The following is a 25,228-nucleotide window of genomic DNA, read 5'->3' as shown; positions in this document are numbered from 1 at the left end:
GCTCCAGATTGCTGTATTGCTGCTTTCCAAACTGAACGTTGACAAAATATCGTCATTCTGAATATTCTCCGGATATACATATATATTTTGTATTTTGTGACTACGTCTACTGTTTATTAATGAGCCAAATTAGACATTGATAAAAATGTTAATGACAGGAAATAGCCCAAGATAAACGCTGCAAGGAGTAAATTATAGTTTACTATACTAATTGGAGCGGGGGTTAAATTGACATGACATGTTGAAGACAACATAATGGCTTTTATTTAAGAAGACAACATATTATAGAATAAGATTTACAGTCAGAGTTGACCTTTTACAGGTAATTCGTTTGGGAGTCGAATCAAAGACACAATTGTTAAATTTAATCACCATGGACAGAAATGATTGGGATTAAAGCCCCATCTGCTGACAAGGTGCGATATGACACTTTAGGATACTGTAGTATCGCGAGAAGAACATGTTATATCAACAATCGGCATTTCCGGTAAAATTTGCTGAGGAGGAAAGGAACTGTTTTGTTGTTGTCTACAATTTCAGTTATTAGAAACAATTTAAGTGAAATCTGAATATCCTGAGTCTGTATTAATTTGAAGCAAATACGGGAAGGTAAGATTATTAATGAACATTTAATCATTTTGAATTAGTTGTTTTATTGCCAAAATTGTCATTGCTGCCAGCGGTCGCTGTGTTGTGATGATGGCCTAGCTGCTAACGTTACTTGCTAACCTTAGCTATCTAGTGGTAGCTAACATTCTAGCTAGCGATGCCTATTTGAAATTAATTTTAAAGTCGGTAGCTAGATTTTTATACCTATCAGAGTATGGAAATATATGTCAATAACTAACTAGTTACTTTAAAAACGAGTGAACATGTGTTAATTAACCTTCCCTAACACCGAAATGTAACTAGCTAACGTTAGCTAAGCCTACTACTACTTAGCTTTGTAGCTAGCTAACTTATTTGCTATTTGTTGGTCGTCCCAACTTGCCACAAAGTCATAATTATAGATAAACCGCCTATATCTACAATCTCTGTTTAAAATCAGTTTTCAAATCTAACCATAAACTTTACCACACTGCTAACCTTATGCCCAACCATGTCCCTTGATCATGACTCAGTGTCATTCAATTTCACACAAGTATTTGCTTTATACAAAGCCGTCTTCGGAAGGGGGGTACTTTTGTTAAGAGCAGCGACGCTCGGTCGGAACATTAACACGCATCGCTTGCGTTTATGTTTTGGAAGCATAAGGAGCAGATTTCATATCTTTTCAAATCGGCGGAAAAAAGGTTAACCTTTTATGGATTGTGGGTTCCCGCGCGGACATATTTCCATATTACAACGCTTGTTTATGAAAACAGATGGAAGACGAGTGGAGTAGCTGTGCTAATAGGCTGTCAAACACCAGTGGCGTAAAGTACTTAAGTATTACATTAGTATTTATACTTCAAGTTGTATTTGGGGGTATGTGTACTAAACTATTTATATTTCAGACAACTTTTCCTGCAATACATTTCTAAAGAAAATGTTGTACTTCTTACTCCATACATTTTCCCTGACGACCAAAAATACTCGTTACATTTAGAATGCTTAGCCGGACAGGTAAATTGTCAAATTCATGCACTTATCAAGAGAACACGTGGTCATTCCTACTGTTTATGGCCTGGCAGACTAACTAAACACATGCATCTTTTTGTAAATAATGTTGGAGTGTGCCCCTGGCTATCCGTACATTTTAAAAACAAGAAAGTTGTGGTGTTTTCTTTGCTTAATATACGGAATTTGATATAATTTATACTTTTACTTTTGATACTTAAGTATATTTTAGCAACTACATTTACATTTGATATGCAAGTATATTTAAAACCAAATACTTTTAGACTTTTTCTCAAGTAGTATTTTACTGTCTGACTTTTACTTGAGTAACATTCTATTAAGGTATCTATACTTTTAGTATGACAATTGTGTACTTTTTACACCACTGCCGAACACCTGTGTTTTAACGGAAGGCAGACGCCTCAAGCGTTATCTTTAACTATGTTAATTAAGAGATAAGGCATGGGGGGGTGTGGTATGTGGTCAATATACCACGGCTAAGGGCTGTTCTTAAGCATAACGCGGAGTGCCTGGATACAGCTCTTAGCCATTGTATATTGGCCATATACCACAAACCCCCGAGGTGCCTTATTGCTATTATAAACTGGTTACAAACTTAATTAGAGCAGTAAAAATATGTTTTGTCAGCGTTCAGGGCTCGTTACATCCAGGTTATAAAACCATTTTTTTATGTAGAGTAAATGTCTATTTTGTATTTGTGAAATCATTTTTTGTGATATGGAAGTAGCAATTTCTATTCATAGAAAAATACTGTAATTGAGAGTGGAATCCATAGCCAATTCATCCTTTCTGCAGAACATGTAAAAGTCCTTCGATTAAGGAGTAACGTTGGGCCAATATTGAGCTAGCCTAACCCTAGGAAATATGACTTTTGCTTCCAAAACTGGACTGCGACTCATAACCCCCCCCCCTTCACAGATGAAGCCTTCGTCCAATTATTATTTTTTTTTTTCACCTTTTTAACCAGGTAGGCAAGTTGAGAACAAGTTCTCATTTACAATTGCGACCTGGCCAAGATAAATCAAAGCAGTTCGACACATACAACAACAGAGTTACACATGGAGTAAAACAAACAGTCATTAATACAGTAGAAAAATACGTCTATATACAATGTGAGCAAGTGAGGTGAGATAAGGGAGGTAAAGGCATAAAAGGCCATGGTGGCGAAGTACATTTACATTACATTTAAGTCATTTAGCAGACGCTCTTATCCAGAGCGATTTGCAAATTGGTGCATTCACCTTATGACATCCAGTGGAACAGCCACTTTACAATAGTGCATCTAAATCTTTTAAGGGGGGTGAGAAGGATTACTTTATCCTATCCTAGGTATTCCTTAAAGAGGTGGGGTTTCAGGTGTCTCCGGAAGGTGGTGATTGACTCCGCTGTCCTGGCGTCGTGAGGGGGTTTGTTCCACCATTGGGGGGCCAGAGCAGAGAACAGTTTTGACTGGGCTGAGCGGGAACTATACTTCCTCAGTGGTAGGGAGGCGAGCAGGCCAGAGGTGGATGAACGCAGTGCCCTTGTTTGGGTGTAGGGCCTGATCAGAGCCTGGAGGTACTGAGGTGCCATTCCCCTCACAGCTCCGTAGGCAAGCACCATGGTCTTGTAGCGGATGCGAGCTTCAACTGGAAGCCAGTGGAGAGAGCGGAGGAGCGGGGTGACGTGAGAGAACTTGGGAAGGTTGAACACCAGACGGGCTGCGGCGTTCTGGATGAGTTGTAGGGGTTTAATGGCACAGGCAGGGAGCCCAGCCAACAGCGAGTTGCAGTAATCCAGGCGGGAGATGACAAGTGCCTGGATTAGGACCTGCGCCGCTTCCTGTGTGAGGCAGGGTCGTACTGGTCCTTCTGTAGCTCAGTTGGTAGAGCATGGCGCTTGTAACGCCAGGGTAGTGGGTTCGATTCCCGGGACCACCCATACGTAGAATGTATGCACACATGACTGTAAGTCGCTTTGGATAAAAGCGTCTGCTAAATGGCATATATTATATATTATATTATTATTATTACTCTGCGGATGTTGTAGAGCATGAACCTACAGGAACGGGCCACCGCCTTGATGTTAGTTGAGAACGACAGGGTGTTGTCCAGGATCACGCCAAGGTTCTTAGCGCTCTGGGAGGAGGACACAATGGAGTTGTCAACCGTGATGGCGAGATCATGGAACGGGCAGTCCTTCCCCGGGAGGAAGAGCAGCTCCGTCTTGCCGAGGTTCAGCTTGAGGTGGTGATCCGTCATCCACACTGATATGTCTGCCAGACATGCAGAGATGTGATTCACCACCTGGTCATCAGAAGGGGGAAAGGAGAAGATTAATTGTGTGTCGTCTGCATAGCAATGATAGGAGAGACCATGTGAGGTTATGACAGAGCCAAGTGACTTGGTGTATAGCGAGAATAAGAGAGGGCCTAGAACAGAGCCCTGGGGGACACCAGTGGTGAGGAGACAGATTGTCGCCACGCCACCTGGTAGGAGCGACCTGTCAGGTTGGACGCAATCCAAGCGTGGGCCGCCCCGGAGATGCCCAACTCGGAGAGGGTGGAGAGGAGGATCTGATGGTTCACAGTATCGAAGGCAGCCGATGGGTCTAGAAGGATGAGAGCAGAGGAGAGAGAGTTAGCTTTAGCAGTGCGGAGCGCCTCCGTGATACAGAGAAGAGCAGTCTCAGTTGAATGACTAGTCTTGAAACCTGACTGATTTGGATCAAGAAGGTCATTCTGAGAGAGATAGCGGGAGAGCTGGCCAAGGACGGCACGTTCAAGAGTTTTGGAGAGAAAAGAAAGAAGGGATACTGGTCTGTAGTTGTTGACATCGGAGGGATCGAGTGTAGGTTTTTTCAGAAGGGGTGCAACTCTCGCTCTCACAATTGAGCAAGTAAAACACTGGAATTGTTGATTTGCAGTGGAAGAATGTGCAAAGTAGAGATAGAAATAATGGGGTGCAAAGGAGCTAAATAAATAAATACAGTAGGGAAACAGGTAGTTGTTTGGGCTAAATTCTAGATGGGCTATGTACCTGTGAGCAGCTCTGACAGCTGGTGCTTAAAGCTAGTGAGGGAGATAAGTGTTTCCAGTTTCAGAGATTTTTTTAGTTCATTCCAGTCATTGGCAGCAGAGAACTGGAAGGAGAGGTGGCCAAAGGAAGAATTGGTTTTGGGGGTGACCAGAGAGATATACCTGCTGGAGCGCGTGCTACACCAAACATGGGTGCTGCTATGGTGAAAATAGGAAGCCAATTCTAGATTTAACTTTGGATTGGAGATGTTTGATGTGAGTCTGGAAGGAGAGTTTACAGTCCAGACACTTAGGTATTTGTAGTTGTCCACATATTCTAAGTCAGGGCGATCAGTTGAAGAGCATGCATTTAGTTGTACTTGTATTTAAGTGCAGTTGGAGGCCACGGAAGGAGAGTTGTATGGCATTGAAGCTCACCTGGAGGGTTGTTAACACATTGTCCAAAGAAGGGCCAGCAGTATACAGAATGGTGTCGTCTGCGTTATTTATTTTTATTTGACTAGGCAAGTCAGTTAAGAACAAATTCTTATTTTCAATGGGTTAACTGCCTGTTCAGGGGCAGAACGACAGATTTGTACCTTATCAGCTCGGGGATTCAAACTTGCAACCTTTCGGTTACTAGTCCAACGCTCTAACCACTAGGCTACCCTGCCGCCCCTGCGTAGAGGTGGATCAGAGACTCACCAGCAGCAAGAGCGACAATTACTCTTATGTGTAATGTAATGGCATGAAGAGTCATAATCAGCGGCTAGCCTAACTTTAAATGAAGACAAAAAGCACATTTTAGTTCTCAGGAATTTTTACGATGTGGCCAATTTTTGACTTTGTGGCTGTGGTAACTAGTGACAACCATATTTGTTGTTAATGTATAGACAGTTAGCAACACTAACAAAGTAGTAGAAATGTATTGATTTTATTTGACACTTTAAAAACACAATACAAGCACATGTGGATACAATGCATTAAAAGATGTCTAGGATAACAAACGTATTTCCATTGTGGTCCTTTTCAAAAATATAAATCATGTTACACATTCACAGCTAAAAGCTGAATTGTAATAAACATCACCAAACATAATTAAAGTATGCAAAGACCAAAACAATAACACATTTAAATAGTCCTTCACTGTCCAACCCCGTTAGTTGCGACGACTTGCGAGTAGCCTGGCTCCGCCTTGCAAGTCTTTCCACTGCCTTGCCATCCTTGCTGAGTTGTTTATTTGCTATTGTCACTTTGTTTCAAGTGTAATTTTACTATGTTGTATCCCCCCTTTCATTGTCCATTTATTAGATGTCAGAAGATTTGTTGAAACAGTTGGGCAGCTACAAAGCCCAGTTACAACAAGTGGAAGCTGCCTTATCAACCGATCCTGAGAACGAAGACCTTCTCAAATTACAGAAAGACTTATCGGTAACTAGCTATCCATGTCACGAGTATTAGCCATGACGTTTTTTTTTTTTTTTACGTCAATGAGTGTCAATAGGTTTCTTAGTGTGTCGGTCTTCAAATGTGATTATTATCTAGGAACAAAATGACCTCAATGTTATGTATCCTTCACAGGAAGTCATAGACTTGACAAAAGACCTCCTGACGTCGCAGCCCTCTGAAGGTACTGCTAGTGCCAACAGCTCCGATGCAGCCCCCCTGAAACACAGCTGGAGCGTTGGGGACAGGTGTATGACTGTGTGGAGTCAGGATGGACAGTGAGTGTCACCAGAAGTTCCTCAGTCAATATTAACTTACACTGAACAAAAATATAAATGCAACCATTTCAAATATTTTACAGAGTTACAGTTCATATAAGGAAATCAGGCATTTTAAATTAATTAATTAGGCCCTAATCTATGGATATCACATAACTGGGAATACAGATATGTATCTGTTGGTCACATATGCCTTAAAAAAAGGTAGAGGCGTGGATCAGAACCAGTCAATATTTGGTGTGACCACCATTTGCCTCATGTACCGCGACACATCTCCTTCGGATAGAATTTGTCAGGCTGTTGACTGTGGCCTGTGGAATTGTGTCCCAATCTTCAATAGCTGTGTGAAGTTGGTGGATATTGGCGGGAACTGGAACACGCTGTCGATCCAGAGGATCCCAAACATGCTCAATGGGTGACATGTCTGGTGAGTATGCAGACCATGGAAGAACTGGGACATGTTCATAATGTTGACATCAACAAACCGCTTGCCCAAACCACTCCACACACGGTCTGCCATCTGCCTGGTAAAATTGAAACCGGGGTTCATCTGTGGAAAGCACACTTTTCCAGCGTGGCAGTGGCCATCGAAAGTGAAGATTTTTCCATTGAAGTCGGTTTACGACTCTGGTGAGGACGACGGGCACGCAGATGAGCTTCCCTCAGAGGATTTCTGACTGTTTGTGCAGAGGTCCTTCTGTTGTGCAAACCTACAGTTTCATCAGCTGTCCAGGTGGCTGGTTGGACGTACTACCAAATTCTCTAAAACTACGTTGGAGGTGGCTTATGGTAGAGAAATTAACATTCAATTCTCTGGCAACAGCTCTGTTGGACATTCCTGCAGTCAAAATGCCAGTTGCACGCTCCCTCAACTTGAGACGTCTATGGCAGACGTTAGTGGCCTTTTATTGTCCCCAGCACAAAACAATTATGGGACCAACACTTTACGTGTTGCGTTTATAGTTTTGTTCAGTGTAAAAGAATCAACTGATAAATGACCAATTTTACAATGCTGCTAAGTGGGATGGTAATCTTTGTTAATCTTGCTTGCACACCATGGTCTTGACTTACCATTTGACCTACACTCTAGTAATTTATTTGTTCAACAACACTGTTGTGAAATATTTTTAATTAAGAGCCTAGGCCCTGAATAAGAACAATAAAAAACTGTATTTCTTCACAATGTTGTGTAGTAGGGCTTGGGTCTGTGGCTCGTACTCACCTGCTTACAGCCGTGATTCTTTGACAGGGTGTATGAGGCTGAGATTGAGGAGATAGACGGCGAGAACGGCACGGCGGCCATTACCTTCTTCGGCTACGGGAACGCAGAGGTGGTGCCACTGCAGAACCTCAAACCTGCCGAGGAGGGCAAGCATTCTGAGGAGGACGGGAAACCCAAGTCCAGGTAGGAGAGACGACACTTATGTTAAATATGTCCTGTGTAGTAGGGTCAGGAGTTTTTTACTTTTCCGTGATGTCCCGAACAGTCCATGGAGGATCAAAAATTGTAACTTTGTGTGTGCGTGCCATGACAGGAAAGAGCAGATAGCAGACCAGAGGGAGTACAAGAAGAAGAAGGCCCAGAAGAAGGTGCTGAGGATGAAGGAGCTGGAACAGGAGCGAGAAGACCAGAAATCCAAGTGGCAAAGTTTCAACAACAAGGCCTACAACAAGAACAAGAAAGGACAGGTAACACATGTTCATCTACTTTACACACACAACTTAACACTAGAAAAGCCAGGCCCCGTCATTTTTTTTTACTCAACATTCAAACAGTCAAATACATTCCATGTATGCTATTGCAAAAATAATAATTTACCATATACCATATTTGAAGTTGTATTATGTTACTAGTCTGTGTTTAGTGGCCTAGGCTATATGCTGCAGCGAGTGCTCGTGTGTTGAATGCATACATTTTCAGTTCTTGGAAAAAGTTATATTTTCAAATGCAGCCTGTTGTGGTTTGGCAAAAGTATTTTGTTTTTTAGAATCCTTAGAATATGCTATTTCAAAACGTCTTACCTGTGTGAACCTCAGTAGGGTGATTTGAAGAAGTCGCTTTTTGGTAAGCTCTGGTCCCCCCTTTGTCAATTACGCAAGCATCAATTACAATTTGACAGATGACAATATTGTCGCCCATCATACTTTTGTCAATTTAAAATTTTCTTTAGGCTACATCTATATGAAATTTGTTTTGATATAGTTTAGGTAGGTGTAGTTTCGATGGGCCCCGTTATCAGACGGGCAGCCAACTGTCCGGTGAAAAGAGGGGGGGGTTACATTTCCTCCCCAAACTGCTTATAACACGAACTCTGATATTGAAATTCTAACAACGTCAGCGTGTTAAAGACTTATTTAGGAAAATGTAAAGATGAATGGGGACACAACTTAAAAAATGGCAAAGATATTACAATTTGAAATTCATGTGAAGTCAAAATGACAGTCTCTGCGCTTCAAGTCTTAAACTAAGTAACATTTCATATGTTATTTGCACATTTTCAGCCATTGCTTTGTTGCAGGAGAGAGTACGATCACAAATAGTCTGAGATTTCCATTGTGTGTTGCAGGTGAAGAGGAGTATATTTGCATCGCCGGAGAGCGTAAATGGAAAGGTGGGAGTAGGAACATGTGGCATAGCAGACAAACCCATGACCACGTATCACGACACATCCAAATATAACGTCAGGCATCTCATGCCACAGTGACCAAAAATGTTTTCTTGGTGTTTAAAGTATCCCATTGTATAGTAGGAGGATCAGTGTTTACCATTGTGTTTATATGGCTTAGGTTACTCAAGTAAAGGAGCTTTGAAACTAATTGCTTACTCACCATTGGTTGGCTCATTGGAATATTGTTCTTACCGGTATGTCATATAGAACAGCAGAATTCTTAATAAAATAAATTACCCCTGTAATGGATCAGCACAAATAAGTGTACTCAAGTGTTTAGATTGTGGTGACATTTGTATGGATTGCTGTATCTTTCTGAATGCAACAAAGGCAAAAACTATAATATGTGCATGTTTCAATGTTACACATTTATTATAGCTTTTTCAGGGTGAACTGGGCTATCTTAGACATTTTTACTTTTTGCTGTTTAGTGGTAATAACTCTTTTTAAAGCATTTCCGTTTTGTACATTTACAGTAAAACAAATTGTCATTTTTGTTGAGGTAAGATGTCCCTCTCATTTTGCCCTGAAATTACAAGTAGGTTTCCATATTGGTACTGAATGTTTAACAGTTCCTCCAGATGGCAGTAATGCATTTTGTACCATCTTTGTTTCCGTGACGTACATCAATGACCTTGTATCACTGCTGGCGACGTAAGCTTTTCTTTTTCTCAATTAAAATCAGGGATGAGTTGTGTAGTCTCCTATATTTGTGATTTATTGCCAGATTGCATCTGTCTGGTGCTGGCGCAGAAGTGTACTGCATAGAAAATACATGATTTCAGTAATGAAGTGTATATATGATTATAGCTTTGGACACGCCAATAACAAGGACCAACTGGACACTGTATAGGTAGGTACCTGGGGTGGTAAAGGTTTATTGATCTAGTTTAAGGGACCACTACCAGGAAACACAAAATGGTAGCAGGGGGCCAGCAACATGTTCTTTTGTAAAAGTCACCTTTAATGGCTGATTTAGCACAGTAGTGTTAAGAGACACTTTCTTAGAACAAGTCTTTTTCATAGTGCGATTTACAAATTATCCAACACTGACACTGAATAAAGACTTGGAACTAAGAAACCTTTGCAAGAGTCAATTTAGCCATGTTAAGACACAGTTGGTGGTGATAATCTATTTAGTTGTAACCACAAAAATATGGGTATGGTCATAAGATGACATTTCCAATTTGGTTAGTGGAATAGTCTTGCAGTGCAATTAGGGGAAAGTGATTTTTGTACATACATACTCGGAATATACAGTGTCAGGGTTTTAACATTGGAATGCAACAAATAAGTTACTAAGTAAAAACTCTTGCCCTGTGTTCATCAATACAAAGACATGAGCTCTCAACTGGTCAATCCAAAGCCCATGATTAAAAAATGGAGAACTACATTCAATACACATGCAACATGACTTGTTCAAACCATTATCTTAATATTGATTACTATTTGTAATTAAAGCTATTGAAGTTACAAAATAAGCACATTCAATTTGGTGTTGACGGCCAAAATGGTGTGCCTAAAACAGCCAACTTAAGAGTTGACATGACTGGCAAGTGTTATTGCTTCAGAATTGTGCTTGGGCCTTGAAGTGCGGTATATCTCATAGCTGCCTAATGTATACAAACAATTATTTTGAAATCTCAACGGGGATAAATGTCACTCACAACAGACCAGAGTGATACATTTAGCGTGTCGTGTACCATTGCACTAGCTTTTGTCTAAGAACTTAACGCTCAGTTCAAAACCACAAGACTTATATAAAACATCCAAATAATATTATTCATTCATTTCATAATTCAAGTGTGACCAAGACAGTACAGCATGATAAATATTGGGAAAATAAATACATTTCTCAATCATAAGGTAGGAATAACATTGGTGGCTTGTCAAATATTTGGGGTATAACTGTGAGTACTGTATAAGAAAAGCGGTTTGGATTGGAGATAGAGAAGCCCTAGTAACTTGCTTGGTGATTGACAAGAATTGTTTATTTTCTCAGATGGTCATCTGCTAGGGGTTTCCAAAGTGGGGGGGAAAGTTGCCCTTGTCACTGGTGAGCTTCTGGCTGGTTTTATGTCGTTTTTGTGCTGGTTTTAGGAGGAGACGGGTAACAGACACATCAGTCAAGATTTTACGGTTGAGGTAAGATCTGTCCTTTCAAACTGTAGGTGGGGTATAGCTTTTAGCTGGTTCTTGATTTAGGCTGGTTCTTAGGAGGCGAGTCCAGATTTAGACTGCATAAGGAGGAAAACTTCAGGTTGGTTCATAGTATAGGACCAGTTATAGACTGCAGGTGGAGTGGAGTTTTAGACTGGTTCTTAGAAGCCCAGTTTAGACTGCAGGTGTGGATGAGGAACTGCAGGTGTGGATGAGGAGCTTCAGGATGATTCTTAGAAAGCCCGTTTAGACTGCAGGTGTGGATTAGGAGCTTCAGGCTGGTTCTTAGGAGGAAAAGGCCAGTTTTAGGCTGCAGGTGGAGTAGCCCTCGTCGCTGGCTAGGCTCTGCCGACTGTTGTGGTCTTCCAAGTCACTGCAGCCATTGGTGCTGATACTGTCCAACTCTCCATGGGAGAAGTCAGTGCTTTCCACGTCCACCTTGATCTCTTCTACAGAAATTAGAGTCAGAGGAAAATATTTAATAATGATCCTCCCACACTTATCAGGTAAATGTATTGAGTGAAAATTAATGCTTGATGACACCCAATGCTACACTATATAGACTGTAACACATGTAAATTCTATTGACTGGTTTGAAATGGAACTGAAATAAACTGTCTTAGTATAATATAACATTGCCACAGACAAAATACAGTGAGCTCCAGAAGTATTGGGACAGTGTTGTTTTGTTTTGGCACTACTCCAGCACTTTGGATTTTCAATTTGAAACAATGACCGAGGTTAAAGTGCAGACTGTCAGCTTTAAATTGAGGGTATTTTCATCCATATCGCAATGAGCAGTTTAGAAATTACAGCACTTTTTGTACATAGCCACCCCCCATTTTGGGGAACCAGAAGTATTGGGACAAATTCACCTATATGTATTAAAGAAGTAAAAAGTTTATTTGCTCCCATATTCATAACACGCAATGACTACATCAAGCTTGTGACTACAAACATTGGGTGCATTTGCTTTTTGTTTGGGGTGTGTTTCAGATTATTCTGTTCCCTCTAAGGACTAACTAAACTCTGTGGAATGGTTGGCTCACCTTGGTCCGAGTCAGAGTGTTCTGAGGCCAAAGGGGAACCTAGGCTGTCCATACGGACCCTGTCCCTGTCTCCGCCTCCGGGGGTCTGCAGGTGGGCCAGCTGCCTCTGTAGGTGCCTCTGCTCTCGCTCCAGGCTTTCCAGCTGGTGCTGGCTCCTCCGGTCCATCTCCTCTAGTTTCTACAAACATTCAGAGAGGACAGAGAGTTAATCAACCTAATGTGTGCATAATCCTTAATATTATATTAATAATAATTGCATATATATATATATATTTTTAAATGTAACCTTTATTTAACATATAAATGGTGTAGGCTAAAGAGCAGCTATTGATCAACTTTCCTCAGACATCTGCACATCCCGAGTGGCACAGCGGTCTAAGGCACTGCCTCTCAGTGCTAGAGCCATCACTACAGACCCTGGTTTGATCCTGGGCTGTATCACAACTGGCCATGATTGGGAGTCAGATAGGGCGGCACACAATTGGCCCAGCGTCGTCAGGGTTAGGGGAGGTTTTGGCCGGGGTAGGCCGTCATTGTAAAATAAGAATTTGTTCTTAACTGACTTGCCTGGTTAAATAAAAGGATAAATAAATACAATAAAACACAACACTCTGTCTCACAGTACACACTCAGTTTTACTGTACAAATTATAGAATCTTCAACAGCTGCCATTTACAAACATTTTAAATTGAATGTTTTTATTTTCATTTTACTCTACTCTTGCAACATTCAAGATTGAGGGACAAACTGTGTGTTGTGTTCTCCTGAGCCTGAATAATCATATGTGAATTAATCAACATCAGACCAGGCTAAAAATACCAACAGATCCAAACGGCTGTAGTGGCAAAGTAATTCCTGACATTTTTGCATGATGGCCAATTGTAGACCTGAATTTGCTGCTTGGTGGAAAACAAAAGGCAACAGCTGTGTTGCTTAAGGCTGAACATACAAGCCACACTTCCTTTCATTTTGTATTTTAATTCCGAAACACATTAATGTGCCAAACATCGCAGATCAATTGCAAAGGCTTTTTCCGAGTTAACAGGGGGGAGACAAATAGGTTCTCCAGACTATGGGCCGGTTGCAGGCTTAAGCAGTCACCCTCCCCCTCCAAGAGAATACATTGTATTCGTAAAGTACTCAGACCCATTGACCTTTTACACATTCTGTTACGTTACAGCCTTATTCTAAAATGGATTCAATTGTTTTTGTTCCTCATCAATCTATACACAATTCCCCATAATGACAAGACACATTTTTGCTAATGTATTCAATATAAAAAACTGAAATATAACATTAACATAAGTATTCGGACCCTTTACATCCACACAGCATGATGCTGCCACCACCATGCTTCACCGTATAGATGGTAGCAGGTTTCCTCCAGACGTGACGCTTGGCATTCAAGCGAAAGAGTTCAATCTTGGTTTCACCAGACCAGAGAATCTTGTTTCTCATGGTCTGAGAGTCCTTTGGGTGCCCTTTGGGAAACTCCAAGCGGGCTGTCACATGCCTTTTCCTGAGGAGTGGCTTCCGTCTGGCCACTCTACCATAAAGACCTGATTGGAGGAGTGCAGCATAGATGGTTGTCCTTCTGGAAGGTTCTCCCATCTCCACAGAAGAACTCTGGAGCTCTGTCAGTGACCATCACGTTCTTGGTCACCTCCCTGACCAGGACCCTTCTCTCTTGATTGCTCACTTTGGCCGGGCGACCAGGTCTAGGAAGAATCTTGGTGGTTCCAAACTTCTTCCATTTAGGAATGATGGAGGCCACTGTTCTCGGGGACCTTCAATGCTGCAGAATTATTTTTGTAACCTTCCCCAGATCTGTGCCTTGACACAATTCTGTCTCGGAGCTCTATGAACAACTCATTTGACCTCATTGCTTGGTTTTTGCTCTGACATGCACTATCAACTGTGAGACCTTATATAGACAGGTGCCTTTCCAAATCATGCCCAATCAATTGAATTTACCACAGGTGGCCTCAAGTTGTAGAAACACATCAAGGATGATCAATGGAAATGGGATGCAACTGAGCTTCATTTCGAGTCTCATAGCAGAAGGGTCTGAATACTTAGGTAAATAAGGTATTTCTGTTTTTGGTAAAATGTCTAAAAACCTGTTTTTGACTTTGTAATTATGAGGTGTTGTGTGTAGATTGATGAGGGAAATGTTTTATTTAATAAAATAAAATAAAAAGCTGTAATGTAATCAAATGTGGAACAAGTCAAGGGGTCTGAATCCTTTTCGAAAGGTACTGTATATATATATATATATTTTAGGAACTCTATTGGGGTCTCAACTTACTATTGAGAGTAAGAATAGGAAAATACACCTGGTGAAATTTGGTTGTGCATCAGCAGTTTCTCTCTGGTTAGAGTAGGCTATGTCAGTCACTCAATTAGGCATGTCGGCTAACTATTTTTAGATTGGTAGTTAGATAGCTGGCTAGACTATCTAAACTTGTAGTAATCATGGCCGAATACCAACCGGGCATGCAGGGCACGTGCCCAGGAGCCCTGACCTCCAGTGGGCCCCCATAGATTTTTTTTGTCATTCTCATTCAGATATAATTAGGCATAAGTCTTTACAAAATATGTAGAATTGCAGGAAATTAGCTGTAAAACTGCAGAAATGTTCCATAGCAAAACGAATAGAATTGCATGACATTTTGTATAAAATTGCCTTATTGCAAAATGACTTAATTTATAACTGCAAAATCTTCTGTACACCCATTGCAAAATGTGTACAATTTCAGGAAATTAACTTTAAAATGTACATTTTTCTCTCATTGGAGCTGGCCCTGTCCAAACTACATCTACAACTAGATAAAATGGGGGAAAAACCTTTCTAACCAATCATGTTTGATCAATCAGTTAGACCCATTAAAAGGTATATTCACATTTTCATTGGATTTGCTTGAGTTCCATTGGATTTGCTTGAGTCAGGCCCAGAAGTGTGCAGTCAGGAGTAGCAAGTGATTTGCAGGCTGAGAAAGTAGATCACATTGTGTTTCTGTGCTGCAGTGCTATGGCAGGTCATGGGAGCACAAAGCTTCTCTATCCATAGGCTAGGGGCTTCAATTTAACCATTCACCAGATCCCATGACACCATGGTCCCCATGACACCACCATGGCGGCATTGTTGACTACAATACCTTAATGTGACCCTTGGCCTTGTTAAGCAACCCCAGGGTAGTGTGCCGACTGCAGTCTGGTCCCAGTGGGATCAACATCTTTAACCTCTCCAAACACAGGCGGAGATGTGCTCGTCTGAGAGGGGGAAGAAACAATAGAGGACTAATCTTTAGTGAAAACAATAATAGGAACAGTCCCTCTACATCCAGATGCAATTCCTGGAATTGAATGACATGATTGATTTTATTCATAAATTAATTCCTTGATGAGGCCCTATTATTCCCATCCCCTCCACATCGATGGATGAATACATTCATATATTTGGACAAATTAGACATTGATCTGTTTTTTTAGTAAAAGCAGACCCTTTATATTTTTTTCCATTTTATTGGATAGACAGGCTAATCCATTACTTAGATGGAATACATAGTCTGTGCCCAGAGCTATGAGCTGACAGGCAGGCAGACAATCTCATTTTAAGGCCAGGGCCTTTGCGCCATAAGAACTGAACATCCTTGTGTCTTGATTTGGAAGGGCATTATTCTTACTATCAAATGTATTGAAATGTAGGTCAAGTTGGGATGTCAACTCCTGTCTGGCTAATGATGACCAACCCTTTGTAGTGCAAAGAGTCTGTTTGAGATTACGTTTTTATCATCCAGATGCCTGGCCCTTCGCTCTCTGTGATCTACATGATTCCCACACTGGCTGCTCTCAACAGATTAGCACTTGTCACTGTATTTTGGGAACCGTGCCCTGACATGTGCTTTTCATTGGAAACAAAGATCAGGTCCTGTGCAATAAGCTGATTTTCAATACACAGAAAAGTTTAGTTTATGTGGAGGGAGGCACACCGTCTAAAACAAGCAGTTCCAGTTCCAACTGTGGAAACGTATGGTTAAGAACCTGTACTGGACTACACGCCCTAATTTGCCTTGCAAAACAGAAATCTTTGTTCTATGCATTATGCTTCCCCCAGAATGCTAGCATGACCACCACTGTACAAACAAGCTTGTAATGGTGAAGATATTGATCAAATAAGTGGTGTTTGAAGTCCAGCCATCAAATAATAAATAAGCCAGTATTACATTTTCAAATTGTGGGTCAATATATTTAGCATATCACCAGGATATGCAAATAATATATGCAGCCCCCAGAGTATTTTGGATTATCAGCTTGAAGTTCCATATTGAAAAGACAGCTTGCTCTAGAGATAAACTCCCCGGAAATAGCTATTTGCCACATTACTTAAAATTGTATGAAATTTGTAGAAAAACAATATTTCCATCCCTGTATTACATGTGTGCTATCAGGCCATGTATCGGTCTGCACAGTTGAATGGTTTTGTGGACACATAAGATATAAGCATAAGATATAAGACCATAAGATATAAGCACAATATCTCTTTGACTAATGAATTATCTTGTAACTCAAGTGTTTTACCCCGTGGGACACAGTTGCGTGAGCAAATCACAGTTCGGTGGGGAACGGAGTAGAGAAGAAAATGGCAGATTAATGCAAATGTGGTACTTACAGGGATCTTCAATTGATCAATAATAACCATTAACTGTCAATGGAAATACTCGTAATGGACTCTAACACAGAATGATGGTCACAACCCCTTCTGACTCACCTGTTTTTTTCCAGCTCATTGTGTGCTGACCTGGGTGGAAAATAAAATGGACAGGTTATAGACATAAATCAAAAAACAAGATTTTAGCAAGAGAGAAAAAAAAACTGGTTTGACAGTTTCTTTCTAGTTGCGCTGTTTTTCCCCCCACATTTGACTGATGTTGGCGCCGAGTCCAATAATGAAGAAGGGATAAAAATGAAATGTTATCATGCAACTGTAACATGGGTATTTATAATAAGAGTTATGAATAATTATGACAAGATTAATTTACCTGTTGTGAATATTGTCCATTTTCTTATTCTTGAATTTCCGTGGTCTCTGATGATGCGTGCTTTGAGTTGCAGGGTATGTTGAGGCATATCCATGTTCACATTCTGGTGATGAAATATACACTAAGTATACAAAACAGTAAGAACACCTGCTCTTACCATGACATAGACTGACCAGGTGAATCAAGGTGAAAGCTATGATCTATTTTGGATGTCACTTGTTAAATCCACTTCAGTCAGTGTAGATGAAGGAGAAGAGATGGGTTAAAGAAGGATGTTTAAGCCTTCAGACAACTGAGACATTGACTGTGTATGTGTGCCATTCAGAGGTTGAATGGGCAAGACAAAAGATTAATGTGCCTTTGAACAGGGTATGTTAGTAGGTGCCAGGCGCACCGGTTTGTGTCTAGAACTGAAAAGCTGTTGGGTTTTTCAAGCTCAACAGTTTCCTGTGTGTATCAACAATAGGGGGGGTACGTAATATTTGGTATACTCAGTGTATATAAGTAACACATTATACACTACAAATGATGTATTTTCCATCAGACAAAGACTTACTTTCATGGTAGTGTTATGTTCTGTAACATCAAGCTATAGTCTAAAATCCCAACACAACGGGGAATGCACAGACAACATGTCACATACCCCACTCCCTCCTCTTTAGATATGCTGAAGATTCCAATAATCTTTCAATGTTGGCAAACAGTACTCATATACTGTTGATTATTGTAATATATACACTACTATTCAAAAGTTTGGGGGCACTTAGAAATGTCCTTGTTTTTGAAAGAAAAGCAAAAAATGTTGTCCATTAAAATAACATCAAATTGATCAGATGTTTCTCAAACTAGACACTAATGTACTTGTCCTCTTGTTCAGTTGTGCACTGGGGCCTCCCACTCCTCTTTATATTCTGTTTAGAGCCAGTTTGCGCTGTTCTGTGAAGAGAGTGGTACACAGCATTTTATGAGATCTTCAGTTTCTTGGCAATTTCTCACATGGAAAAGCCTTAATTTCTCAGAACAAGAATAGACTGACGAGTTTCAGAAGAAAGTTATTTGTTTCTGACCATTTTAAGCCTGTAATCAAACCCACATATGCTGATGCTCCAGATACTCAACAAGTCTAAAGAAGGCCAGTTGTAAATTGCTTCTTTAATCAGTACAACAGTTTTCAGCTGTGCTAACATATTTGCAAAAGGGTTTTCTAATGATCAATTAGCCTTTTAAAGTGATAACCTTGGATTAGCTAACACAACGTGCCATTGGAAAACAGGAGTGACGGTTGCTGATAATGGGCCTCTGTACGCCTATGTAAATATTTTTATTTTTTTATTTTTAAATCAGCCGTTTCCAGCTACAATAGTCCATTATAACATTAACAATGTCTTCAATGCATTTCAGATCAATTTGATGTTATTTTAATGGACAACTTTAAAATGTTCTTTAAAAAACAAGGACATTTCTAAGTGACCCCAAACGTTTGAACGGTAGTGTGTGTGTGTGTGTATACATATGCCTGTAGCTTGACCCAAAACTGTCGTTTACCTTCTCAACAGCTGACAAGAGGACAGTTTTAAAGCCACCTGCGATGCATTTTGGGATAAATTCCATAAAGGTTATTTTGTTTGAGCAGCAACCAGTGATGTGTATATATACTGTATATACACACTAGATTACCAATAGGGGGCTCTGTGTTGAAGCCACTGTTCCTCCATCTTGGCACTCCCCCACCATTAAGGCAGTTGTCCTGATGAGCCCTTCCCAGGCCCAGCAAGGTTATGCTGGCTAGCTGGCAACAGCAGCATGGTGCTAGTTGAAACTTGTCATCTGGATTTGTTCACCATCTCCAATTCTTTCCATTCCACTTGATTTTATTTAGAGTAGGATAGCTGCCTACACGAGAAATAACTTGTAATATTGATTGTTACCATCTGGATGTCACTGTGATGCAGTCTACACTGCTCAATGGGGAGAGTTTGCGCTGAAAGCCGGCAACACAACCACACTGGACAGTGTCCATTGCTCCTGCTTGCCACAGTAAGGAGAGGGAAGCGGCCGCTAGATAGTGCAGCCAATATCAGGCCAGGGTGACAACTAAAGAAGATTTAGTGTAGTGATTTTCACCGAAAATGTACAAAGTTATGGCTTTAACATTAACATTTCTGTAAAATTATCACTCTTGTAAAAACAGAATTATTCTAAAACACTCTGGCAGACGAGTTTAAAATTCCAGCTGAAGTTCCTATCCACAAGCATAAAATAGCTAGATGGGTAGCGCTCATCAGGACAACTGACTGAAACTGACTGAACTGAATCTGTTCATCTCCACTCATCAAACGTCATCAATTTGGGCACCAAGCATGTCAGTATAGCTTAAACATGTTTTGGAAGCTATAGAAATGCATTTATTAATGTCTACATTCGTTTTTGACACATTGTATTATATTACAGACACCTTAATGCATACTTTTAAATTATGTGAGCTAAGTATAATTATTTCAGATAACTAATGTTACTGTCCCCACTACAAAAAAAAATAAAATAAAAAATTAAATACATGTAATTGTGTCCTTGAAACGTTTAATTGAATTACTGTATAATTCCATTAATTCCTATGGAGGCCTGCTACTACTGGGGATTGCCAATATGGCCGACATGTTGTTTCAAAACCACTCAAATGCCAATATAGAGCAACGTCATAAATCCAGTTTATATACATCATTGGCAGCAACCTAGTGTTCGTGCTGCAAAGCACGTAGGCCTAAACCTATATTTACATGGTTTATTGAAAAATACCAACGAACTCTTTCTTCAAGACATAGGCCTATTCATTAATTAGGTAATGATGGAATATCACATAGTAGGCTATTACAGTACGCAATAAAATGCATAGAGAAGACTAAAATGTATATTAGCCTACAAATCCCAGAGACACATTGCAAATCGGATTTCGACGTCAAAGTTGAACCTGTGTTTGATTGGATATCTGCAAGGACTCGCAAGATGGGAACATGTGTTTAGTCCAATCAAAACGGTACATTTTGTTCCATGTGGATAGAGAGGAAGCGCAATTGACAGGAATAACGAAATTATAGGGATGGAATAATTGGGTTTCTCTATTTAGTTTTTGCACAATATGCCGAGTTCTCTCAAATAAAATTAATATTTGTAAGAGGTTTGATTTGCTTCATTTGACTTTGGTCTGAGATAAACAGGCCGCATAGGAATTAAATTGTTTTTCTTCGGCCTGCAGGCACCCACAGATAGAAGTTGAAGGAAACCCTATGCTAAATGTTGAGTAAACTAGATTTTTAAAAAGAAAGGTGAGTGAGTTTGATAGATCGATTAGCCTATTATGTAGCCTAAATATTTTAATACGTAATTCGACGTGCTCAAAGGAAGACGGTCTATTTTACAAACACAGGGATGCCTTCACGGATACCATTAGGCTGTTTAGTTTAGACTGTCTCTAAGGAAATGAATTAATGGAGCCATAGGCAAGTCTCATCCAAATGGAAAATGCGCGATTTAATATACATTTAAATACGGTTACCGTTCATGGAAAATGCCAGAGGGTGAGAAAGTAATTCGATGTCACGGGTTTGTTTTTGACCATGTATTGTTATTTGTAGGCTATAGGCTCTATTTCATTTAAACCCATTTGCATTGGCATAATAGGTTTCAATATTATTCACAATCAGGCAAATTGCCTCATGTTTACTGTTGCCTCTCATGTTTGCGTCTTTTGTCGCCATTTCGGTCCATTGCATTGTTGTCTGCCTTGGCCAGTCTGCGTCTGAAATCACCAGAATAGACCACATTACTTACTTCCATTGTTCTTTTCATGGTTTTCAATGTAATTTGCTGCATCCAGCAACACCTGAACGTTTTTCATAAAAGTGTCGATTTGCTCCATTGCGGAACATTCGGAGTATATGACGTCGTTAATAGAATAACCAGACATCTCGCTAAAATCTTGTTGGTCCATGGACTCATCCGACTCCAAAACAACCTCGTTGGATTTCAACTCGCTCTGCTGTCTCATATATTTAACTATTTTATTTTATGACAACTGCCAGTGAGAATGAAGGTCCTCTTGTCCAGACTGTACTGTGCAGAGAGAGAGAGACTGAAATGAACTGGAGTAGATGAAATTGTGCAGTCCTTGAGCCACTTGCCCTACCTACTTGGTGGTTAATCCCTCCCACCAACGCATGCGTCGCATTCAACATTGTCAACTGTATTGAAGCGTCATAAACATATTGCTGGAAAGTAACATTAATACATGTAGCCTATGTAGTCTTAAACGCACTACATCAGTATGCTCAATATAGATAAACAATTACAACTGCCTGAAATGGACTGAACAATATACTTAAAATGTTTTGCTCAAGTGATCACTCCACCTTCATGATACAAATATTTCACATACTTTGTAACACATTATTTCATATATTTGGTTTTAGACTGGTTCAAATAATTGCTTTACTTGTCTTGTATATTTTTACCATCATTATGACTAGCATCTGTATCAAAAAACTAACTTAAGTTATGAGGTAAAAACAAATGAGGCTGGAGGTCATTGAATGTTATCAGTTCTAAAAAATCAAGTGTGACCAAGGAGAGAGGAAATGAACCTGCTGGAAATGTCTTCCTCTACCTATCACATCAAGTCCTTACATAATAAAGTGCATTGTCATCCGGCCTCAATCACTTTGATGTATTGAAATTGGATACTCTGCAGGGCCTTGATGTGATTGGGAATGTGCCTCCAAAGTTACAGTTTAGATTATGAGTACACACTGTGGAAGCATTTGGGATTATATATCCCACGTGTTCCTTCCCCAAAGTTTAGGCCTCTATTCAATCACGGCTGTAAAGTTCAACTTCCGGGATGCGGGTTGAATAGAGCCCTTAGTTACTTTAGCACCCCCTGTTGCTACTTTGAGACAGTTTTAAAACATACAGTGCCTTCAGAAAGTATTCATATCCCTTGACTTATTCCACATTTTGTTGTGTTACAGCCTGAATTCAAAATGTATTAAATACCTTTTAACCCATCTACACACAATACCACATAATGACAAAGTGAAAACATGTTTTCAGACATTTTTGCAAATGCAGCCACCACCATACTAGAAAATATGAAGAGTGGTACGCAGTAATATGTTGTGTTGGATTTGCCCCGAACATAATGCTTTGTATTCACAACATAAAGTTCGTTACTTTGGCAAATGTTTTGCAGTTTTACTCTAGTGCCTTATTGTAAACAGGATGCATGTTTTGGAATATTTGTATTCTGTGCAGGCTTCCTTCTTTTCACTCTGTCGTGTAGGTTAGTATTATGGAGTAACTACAATGTTGTTGATGCATCTTTAGTTTTCTCCTATCACAGCCATTAAACTCTGTAACTGTTTTAAAGTCAACATTGAAATCCCTGAGTGGTTTCATCCCTCTCCAGCATCTGAGTTAGGAAGGACACCTGTATCTTTGTAGTGACAAGGTGTATTGATACACCATCCAAAGTTTAACTTCACCATGCTCAAAGGGATATTTTCAATGTCTGCTTTTTTAAAACCCATCTACCAATAGGTGCCCTTATTTGCAAGGCATTGGAAAGTCTCCCTCGTCTTTGTGGTTGAATCTGTGGTTGAAATTTACTGCTCAGCTGACGGACATTGCGTATAATTAAATGTGTGGGGTACAGTGATGAGGTAGTTGTTAAAAAATCATGTTAAACACTATTATTGCACACATAGTGAGTCCATACAATTTATTATGTGACTTTGTACTCCTGGACTTGCCAATTTGTACTCCTGGACTTTGCCATAACAAAGGTATTAAATACTTATTTACTCAAGACAATTCAGCTTTTAATTTTTTTGTTTTGTTGTAAAAATCGCAAAAGACATTCCACTTTTACATTATGGGGTATTGTGTGTAGGCCAGTGACACAATCTCAATTTAATCCAATTTAAATTCTGTCTGTAGCACAACAAAATGTCGAAATAGTCAAAGGGTGTGAATACTTTCTGAAGACACTGTAAACATAACATATTCTGGAGACAAGATTTATTTACCAAGTTAACATTTTGTATTGTTATGTTTGACTTCAATAGACTTGACTTCTGAAAGAGTCAACTCTAAATAAATTGTTCCATTGTGGGGCCACTTCAAATGAAGTACAGAATAATAATTATTGGCACATATATATAGGATACCATGAAATGACCATATTTCACCATCTAAAATTGAAAGCCCCAGAGCTCTACAATAAAACTTACTTTGAAATTGAATTCATTTCTAGTGGACGGTCTATTACTATTGTGCCTTTGACTGATTAAGAAGTCATTTTTTCCTTGGCAGGAAAGGAAGGGGGAGGACAGAGGGTAGAGGGGCTGGCTTTTAGGGGGCAGCCATGCGTGTGAGCCTGTGTTGTGCAACTGAGACAATGGCCGCAGATGGCTGCCCCACTGCAGAAGCAACCATGGCTGTGGCTGTCACGGACGCCTGGGAGAGAGAACACCCTCCCACGGAGTCTATTTCAGCTGCCTGGCAAGGACACACACACACACACACACACACACACACACACACACACACACACACACACACACACACACACACACACACACACACACACACACACACACACACACACACACACACACACACACACACACACAGTTAGAGAAAGGGAGTGAGACAGATGCTCATGTTAAAAGCGTATGAGGACTGGGTTTAGGTACGAATAGTCAAGGCCTTTTAGTATAACACGTTTTGTGTGGTACACTGAGGCTCAGCTTTTCTTTAGAAAAACAATTTCAGCTAGCACTCTAGTAGGCCTTTCCTACAGTCTGTCCCTTGCCAGGACTTGCTCGGTGCAATCCTCTGTTATGAACTATATTCGTTAACTTGCTGAGACGCATGCTCAGGGATAGTCAGCTGTGTAGTGAGGTTAACCAGGTTTAATCCCCTGTCTTTTTCTTATTGGATAGATATACACTTTGTTTTTTACCTAATTAATATGCAAATTCAAAGCACACTGATAGAGCGAAAGGGTGAGGATTTTGTCGAGACTAGAGAATGTTCTGTCCATATTGCAGACTGGGCTAGTGGATAGACTGTCAGCTCTCTACTTTGACACAGACAACATAGAAAACTGACCCAGTGTAGGATGTGACCCCAACTGGAGTAATCTGAAAAGCTTGAGGATTACACCAGTGCCTCGGCTGTCACAGAGGAGGCAAAGTCACACGTGTGTGTGTGTGTGTGTGTCAGTCAAACCAGCAGTCCGTATGGTTACCCTCAGTAGGGAGTGTATCACATGTAATGTTCTGAACAGCAAGCTGTGTGTTCTTAAAGAGGAAGGAAAACTATAGATGATAGGCATGTGGAAATTACTAACATTGTCTTTTTCAGCGTGTACAGACATCATGTGGGTGATTTTTCTAATGCAGGTCACATTTTGAATTGCAATTGTGTCTCCTGACTAATAACAAATGCTATCACATAGTGGACAGAAATAAGTCATACTGAACATATATAAACGCAACATGCAACAATTTCAAAGATTTTACTGAGTTCCAGTTCATACAGTGTAAGGAAATTAGTCAATTGAAATAACTTCATTAGACCCTAATCTGTGGATTTCACATGATTGTGCAGGGGTGCAGCTATGGCTTGGGCTTGGAGGGCATTGATTCTAACATACAGTGACAAGAAAAAGTCTTTGAACCCTTTGGAATTACCTGTTTTTCTGCATAAATTAGTCATCAAATTAGATAGATGTAGTAGATAGATGGGCTGTTTACAGATGGGCTATGTGCAGTGATCTGTGAGCTGCTCTGTGAGCTGCTCTGACAGCTCTGACAGCTGGTGCTTAAAGCTAGTGAGGGAGATATCAGACTCCAGCTTCAGAGATTTTTGCAGTTCGTTCCAGTCATTGAAGGAAAGACGACCAAATGAG

At 40.2% G+C, this 25,228-nt stretch overlaps 2 protein-coding genes across 2 annotated transcripts; one reads left to right on the top strand and one right to left on the bottom strand.

Annotated features, from left to right (window-relative positions):
- Positions 1-450: 450 nt before the first annotated feature.
- On the top strand, positions 451-9,707 carry smndc1 (survival motor neuron domain containing 1). The gene is made up of 6 exons (XM_035754385.1): positions 451-609; positions 5,927-6,046; positions 6,197-6,339; positions 7,589-7,744; positions 7,875-8,028; positions 8,907-9,707. The coding sequence occupies exons 2-6, from the start codon at positions 5,927-5,929 to the stop codon at positions 9,042-9,044; spliced, it is 711 nt and encodes a 236-aa protein (XP_035610278.1). The 5' UTR covers positions 451-609; the 3' UTR covers positions 9,045-9,707.
- Positions 9,708-9,856: 149 nt separating this feature from the next.
- On the bottom strand, positions 9,857-21,444 carry LOC118369732 (max-interacting protein 1-like). The gene is made up of 6 exons (XM_035754384.2): positions 21,088-21,444; positions 17,260-17,362; positions 16,989-17,018; positions 15,376-15,490; positions 12,218-12,395; positions 9,857-11,617 (listed from the first exon to the last, which is right to left on the bottom strand). The coding sequence occupies exons 1-6, from the start codon at positions 21,302-21,304 to the stop codon at positions 11,454-11,456; spliced, it is 807 nt and encodes a 268-aa protein (XP_035610277.1). The 5' UTR covers positions 21,305-21,444; the 3' UTR covers positions 9,857-11,453.
- Between the last annotated feature and the right edge of the window lie 3,784 nt (positions 21,445-25,228).

Source organism: Oncorhynchus keta, chromosome 36 (assembly GCF_023373465.1).
Source record: "Oncorhynchus keta strain PuntledgeMale-10-30-2019 chromosome 36, Oket_V2, whole genome shotgun sequence".
Classification (NCBI taxonomy): domain Eukaryota; kingdom Metazoa; phylum Chordata; class Actinopteri; order Salmoniformes; family Salmonidae; genus Oncorhynchus; species Oncorhynchus keta.
The sequence above is the reverse complement of the archived record's forward strand: the minus strand, read 5'-3'. Positions and strand labels throughout refer to the sequence as shown.

Excerpts from the sequence above, each read along its gene's own strand:
- smndc1 (XM_035754385.1), top strand. The coding sequence starts at position 5,927 with ATGTCAGAAGATTTGTTGAAACAGTTGGGCAGCTACAAAGCCCAGTTA. Across the intron at positions 6,047-6,196 it reads AATTACAGAAAGACTTATCG|GAAGTCATAGACTTGACAAA; the intron begins GTAACTAGCTAT and ends TATCCTTCACAG. Across the intron at positions 8,029-8,906 it reads ACAAGAACAAGAAAGGACAG|GTGAAGAGGAGTATATTTGC; the intron begins GTAACACATGTT and ends TGTGTGTTGCAG.
- LOC118369732 (XM_035754384.2), bottom strand. The coding sequence starts at position 21,304 with ATGAGACAGCAGAGCGAGTTGAAATCCAACGAGGTTGTTTTGGAGTCG. Across the intron at positions 17,363-21,087 it reads CCATGAAAAGAACAATGGAA|AATGTGAACATGGATATGCC; the intron begins GTAAGTAATGTG and ends TTTCATCACCAG. Across the intron at positions 12,396-15,375 it reads AGGCCAAGGGTCACATTAAG|AAACTAGAGGAGATGGACCG; the intron begins GTATTGTAGTCA and ends GAATGTTTGTAG.